Genomic DNA, 5761 nt, shown 5'->3' on the forward strand with positions numbered 1-5761 from the left:
GTAAGCCTTAATCTTCACTGTAGAAATGCGTATGTAAGATATGTATATTTCATTCGCTAATGAGGGATAATCATTGAGGATAAATCAGCTTAGGGTTATATAGGATATTATTTAGAATTTTATAATTATCAGCAGTTTTTTAAAAATCGAAAAAACAAAATTGAATTTTTTGCTATAATATAAAATATAATCGCAATAATATAAGCTGATAAAAAATAGTTATTCTTAATACAGAAATTCTTATCTGCAAGTCTACTATGACTAACTCAATAGAAACTATTATGAAACAAGCTATGAACAAATATTTTGAAGATGAGGTTTTATGCAATACTATAGAAAAAAAACAAAAGATGATGGAGAATATTATAAAAGAAAAAATCAATGAAGTAAAAACAACTTATTTTTGGTATATTAACAGCAGTAATAACGTATGCATATATATATATAAAAGGGGTAATAAAGAGGGTCACATATGTCATCAGAAAATAAGAATAAATATTGGTGATAATAAACCCGACTATCTTTGTTCTCGACATAGTAAAATCCATATGCCAAAAAAAAGGAAACAAAAAGAGGAATGGGCTAATCTCTTTACTAGTAATAGTTTCTATAAAAAAGATATAAAAAAATAAAAAAAAGGAAAATAAAAAATTTTTATATATGCAACAATGGAACATTAGACTTCGCTGATATTATTAGAAAAAAAATTAAATAATTATTATATCTATCATTAATTTGCTAATAATAAAAAAAAGGAGGTATTCTCTCTAAATATATAAGGTAGATTATGCATTTTTTTAAATAAAGAAAATAAATAAAAATTAATATATATGAAAAAACATATATAATTTAAATAAATTATTTTTCTATGTTTATTATATGTTTTTCTTTCTAAAAAAACAAATCTATTATATAAATGATGTTTTTTTATATATGTAAATAAGATAACAATCATTTTTATTCTTATAAAAATTCTTTTTTTTCTTGATTCCTTCTGGTCAAGAATCTTTGATTCTTGTAAAATAAATTAAAATTTATTTTAATTTAGGCGAAGCCTAATACATTGTATTTTTTAATTTTAGAGCGAAGGTAAGCCTTTGCCTAAGTAAAATGGTACATTTTACTTATTAATATATATCTAAGAATCGAAGATTCTTGATATATAACCAGACAGAAAGGAAAAAGAAAAAATAATATTTTTATTTTTCCTACAAGTTAATATATTAATAAATAAAGATAAAATAAATGATCATATTATCATTTTATTTTACCAATAAAATTTTTAATTTCATTTTTTTATTGGTCAATATTATGAAATAAATTTTATTTATTTCTACTAGTAGAAATGGGATTAACCCATTTCTTTTTTTACATTTATATTGAAGAAAACAAGGAATAGAAAAAGAAAACAATATGTTTTATTTTTCTTAAAGTTAATGTTTCTAATAGTATTTAGAACAGAATAAAATAATTAAATTTTATAAATTTTTTTGATTATTTTCAAATAGCAGAATAAAATAGTTTTTATCTAATATTTAAAGGAAATAAATAAAAATTTATAATCATATTATAAGTTAGAGCCCTTTTAAACAAACAATAAACAATGGCCAAATAGAAAATCTCATAGGCGAAAAAGAAAGCCTGCGAACGAAATAGTAAATCCCGTAAACCAAAAGAAAAAATCCCATGAGGGAAAAAAAAAATCCCGTTCGCGAAAAGTATTGAGCCCGTGTCCGGGATTAGATTCAAAATCCTGTAATAGGAACAATGGTAGAAGGGATGTATATAAGAGAACAGGCTGGGACTAGGAGTATTTATTAAATGAGGGATGATCGTTAGACCCATTCATCCTCAGCAAAACCAATGGACTAGACTATTTTTCCAGTTAGCCTGTATTTCTACTAGGAACACTGCTCATGAGGCACTTGTAGGCAAGTGTTTAGAATAATTACCATTATTCTAGGGTTTCGACTACCGTCTTAATGACCAGCTACCCACATCATCGAAAATCAAAGATTTTCTCTGACCACCCCTAATTATATTGATCATTCTTTATTATCTAGAAATAAAACTTAACAATTAAATATATAAAAAAAATAAAAGGTAAATAATCAATAAAGTATTAAACAGCCTTCTAGGGCGGAATTTCCTGCTTTTGAAGCACTGGAGTTGGCAAGCGATTTCAGAGGCACTGAAAGCACACTGAAAGCAGTACTTTTAGAGTGCTTTCAGAGTGCTTTCATGATGGCTTTCAGAGTACTTTCAGAGTGCACTGAATGACCGTTTTGTTTACAGGTGATACACGTCTCCTGCATGCCATTCATAGCTTCTTACTGGTTGGGGAGATGTTTAAGCGGCACAGTGACATTGGCGAGTTCGTGGCTTCCTGTGCATTAAGGCTTGCTAATGATTCGTTGGGAGAAACAAACTTCCATTCCCTTTATCCAATTCTATTTGCTCAGAAACCACTCATACACCCCTTTTCATTTGCTCAAAATTGCTCACACATGCATATAGTATATTGCTCATATGTGTATATAGCCAATGATAGTGCTTTATTAGACCACACGGCACTGACGGTGACGCATCAGCACAGGTAGTAAAAAAAAATACAAAAGAAAAGCCATATAGAAACTATTCAATAAACTACACATGCTGATGGTATTCAAAAAGCAGCAGTACTAAGGGATTCTTGTTACAGCGATGTACATAGAGATTTCCTCATAAAAAAAAGAGAAAAAGTATAACTATTAAAATACATCCTATACTCTATTGCTCCACGCTGTTATAACCCCCACCCTTAAACTTACCTTATAGTACATCATCTTGTTTCGTTTTCATGGACCACTGTAGCCTAAGGAGGGATGAGATAGATGAGGTTATAACGAGCTGGTTAGTAATATGAAAGAAGTTGAAGGAATAGCTGGTGAAGTGAACTCAATCTCATTAACAGAAGTGAAAGAAAGTGAAGTTGTGTTATACTGACTTGCAGAGTGACTGTACTTTCTGTAGTCGGTCATACATACATCTGAGTGTGGTACAATGCCTGAGGCATACTTTAAAATCAAAGTGCATATGTTTAATAAAAATAACTCTCTTTATCCTTCCTCACGGTCTTGACACGGTTTAGTAAGAAAAGGAATAAAATGGCTTGCTCTGTATGTAGGATGGTTTTGGGGTTCACGGTCCTATGAAGGAAACGGCTATAATAACAGATAATCATGGCATAATTAGTTACTCTGTCATCCCTATCACCTTGTATCGAATCTTTTGTTGTCTTATACTTATCATTGTCTCCTCGTCGCTATATACGGTATGCTCTATCATCCCCTATCATGTTGTACACTGCTTAGTGGCAGAACCGACCTCTCATTTGTATTCTTAATTTTGGTCAGATTGTGACGACTGTTTTTGAGAATCATATCGCAATAAATTTGGTAGAGAAGCTGAGCAACAGTACGCTTCACACTGACCACGAAACACAAAAAGTCTCGAAGAAAACGAAATACGTCTCAAAGGAGAAGACAAGCCCAGAACCAACTTGCAGCCTCTGAAACGCGAACTAGTAGTGCAGCAGCTGGTGAAACCCAAACAAACATGTCATCTGACACAGAAGCAGAACATCAGACACTGGTAGTCGTGCATATGGAAACATCACGTATGGACATCCCAAAGTTCTTCGGTGATCCCGAGCGAGACGACCATATGGCTTTCCTAGACTAGTTCAAGGAAGCCCTCGTAGCCAACAATGTCAGTAGAGATAAAAGACGCATCGATATTGCAGGCTTAGCGATACAAGGCATTGCAAAAATATGGTTCAAAGAAGAATGTAGCATCAACCAAGGCACCGCATTCGAGGATGAAACAGATAATTGCTTTGTGCAACAGTTCAAGGCTGCATTTCTAACAAACCGTTGGATTGAGCGCTATCATACTGAGTACCAGCATCGCATGCAGCTACCGCAGGAGAAGGGCTTGGAGTACATGACGCATAAACTAGTACTGGCGAGAAGATATGCGTCCAGCCACGGATCTACCCTCAGTGAAGAACATAAAGTAGCTGATACTGCTGCAGGTCTGCGATTGGAGTACAAAGATCTGGTGGAAACTAGCAGTGTCACAACATTGGCAGAATTACGTCAAAGGCTGAGCGCAGCAGAGCGGCAAATGAATGTGATCCGGCATACCGTGGGCATCGCATCCTTGCCACAAGCAGCAAACCTACACCACTCAACGCAGCTAGCACCACATCACTATAATCATAATACCGCTCCCGTAAATCATATTGCATCATCACGTGCCAGAGCGACTGCACCCAACACCGACAAGGAAGAATGGCAAGAGTATGTCGACAATAGCATGGCTCTCCATAAAGACGAACTGTAAGCCTCATTAAAAACGATGTTGACGGAAATTCTTGGTCCTCTCCAACAAGCAGGACAAGGCCGATCTTCAAGTCGCTGCTTTAACTGCAACAGAGAAGGACATCTGTCGCGGAAATATCGGTTGCCCTGTCGATTGTGTGGTGCTGGTGAACATCGCTCTAACACGTGTCCCAGAAGGTTTGAAGAAACGAATCAGACACAGCAACCAACACGCATACTACAACGCGAGCGCCAAACCACTGAACAGGCGGATTTTCAGAGCGGCCGTCAGTGAAGACAGGTCAGACGGCCGAAACTCAACAAAATCATGTCAATTGTCTACAAGAACACCATGCATCGGATGTTCTTGCCATCACTCGCGGAAATAAGCGCACCCACGAATCGGATGCTGCTATGGAACTCGATAACCAAAATCCACTGCGTGTGGAGGGACATATCACAAGCTAATAAACAGGGTAATATCCAGGTGATAACAAGGGTAACAGGTCCATATCACCCTGTTTTTGAGCAAGGTGATATTTACGAAAAAACCGAGTAAGTTGCAGATATCACACGGTTTTAACAGTGTGATATATAGCTCATGCATGCAAGCGGGAATTGGCGTCGCTTATAATATGTATGTAGTCATGGTTAGGTTCTCTATTGCATTACATATGGACCGGGTACTATGTGAAGCAATTCCTTTACAGAGGTCCGCATATGCATATTTTAGTGTGTGAGTAGGTGTTGTAGCTATGATAAAATGACGATGACTGAATGGTCTGTCTAATAGATTTGGATGGTATATAATTATTTACGGTATGGTTGGAAGAACCGATTTTATTATTGTATGATCATTGACAAAATTTACATAAGCAATCAAGATAATCAGAAAGGGGAAGGTTTTGAAATATACTATATTGGTTAGCTGTAAAGAAAGAGAGCAAGATGCAACAACGAAATGAGACATGAAAGCAGGATGGGCGGATCGTAATCTGCAGATGGAGACCAAATGGGACACAACATAAAGATTTAAAGCAATAATTAGTTTGAAGAACAGTAGTAGTAGAGAAAGGAGATGAAACAGAATAAAGATGCCATTCAATATTTACCTATAAGTACTGCAACTAGAGTCATATACAATTTTGTAGTGACCGGTCAAGTAGATATAGGCTTTGTATTGAAAAGGAGACAAGGGCAACATGTAGAAGAACAAACGGCGTTGAAAAACGTTAGTATTCAAGCCTAGTAAATGTTTGAAAGGACCATAGAAGAATAGTAATGGAGAGAAAACTTACGATGCTCCTGTCCCACTTGCAAAGATAAAAAGGCAGTTACTCTCCAAAAACACCATCAAGAAGAGTTGTGAGTGCACGGCAAGATTACACTTATTAACA

The 5761-nt window shown here is 35.2% G+C and overlaps 1 protein-coding gene across 1 annotated transcript; it reads left to right on the plus strand.

Moving 5' to 3' along the window:
• The first annotated feature begins 4346 nt into the window (after positions 1-4346).
• BDB00DRAFT_317286 (uncharacterized protein) lies at positions 4347-4800 on the plus strand. Its single transcript, XM_053116906.1, has one exon. The coding sequence runs from the start codon at positions 4402-4404 to the stop codon at positions 4657-4659; it is 258 nt and encodes an 85-aa protein (XP_052980479.1). The 5' UTR covers positions 4347-4401; the 3' UTR covers positions 4660-4800.
• The last annotated feature ends 961 nt before the right edge of the window (positions 4801-5761 follow it).

Source organism: Zychaea mexicana, assembly GCF_025766255.1.
Source record: "Zychaea mexicana strain RSA 1403 chromosome Unknown BDB00scaffold_29, whole genome shotgun sequence".
NCBI classification, from domain to species: Eukaryota; Fungi; Mucoromycota; class Mucoromycetes; order Mucorales; family Lichtheimiaceae; genus Zychaea; species Zychaea mexicana.

Bases quoted from the DNA above. Each gene is read 5' to 3' on its own strand.
- BDB00DRAFT_317286 (XM_053116906.1), top strand. From the start codon at position 4,402: ATGTTGACGGAAATTCTTGGTCCTCTCCAACAAGCAGGACAAGGCCGA.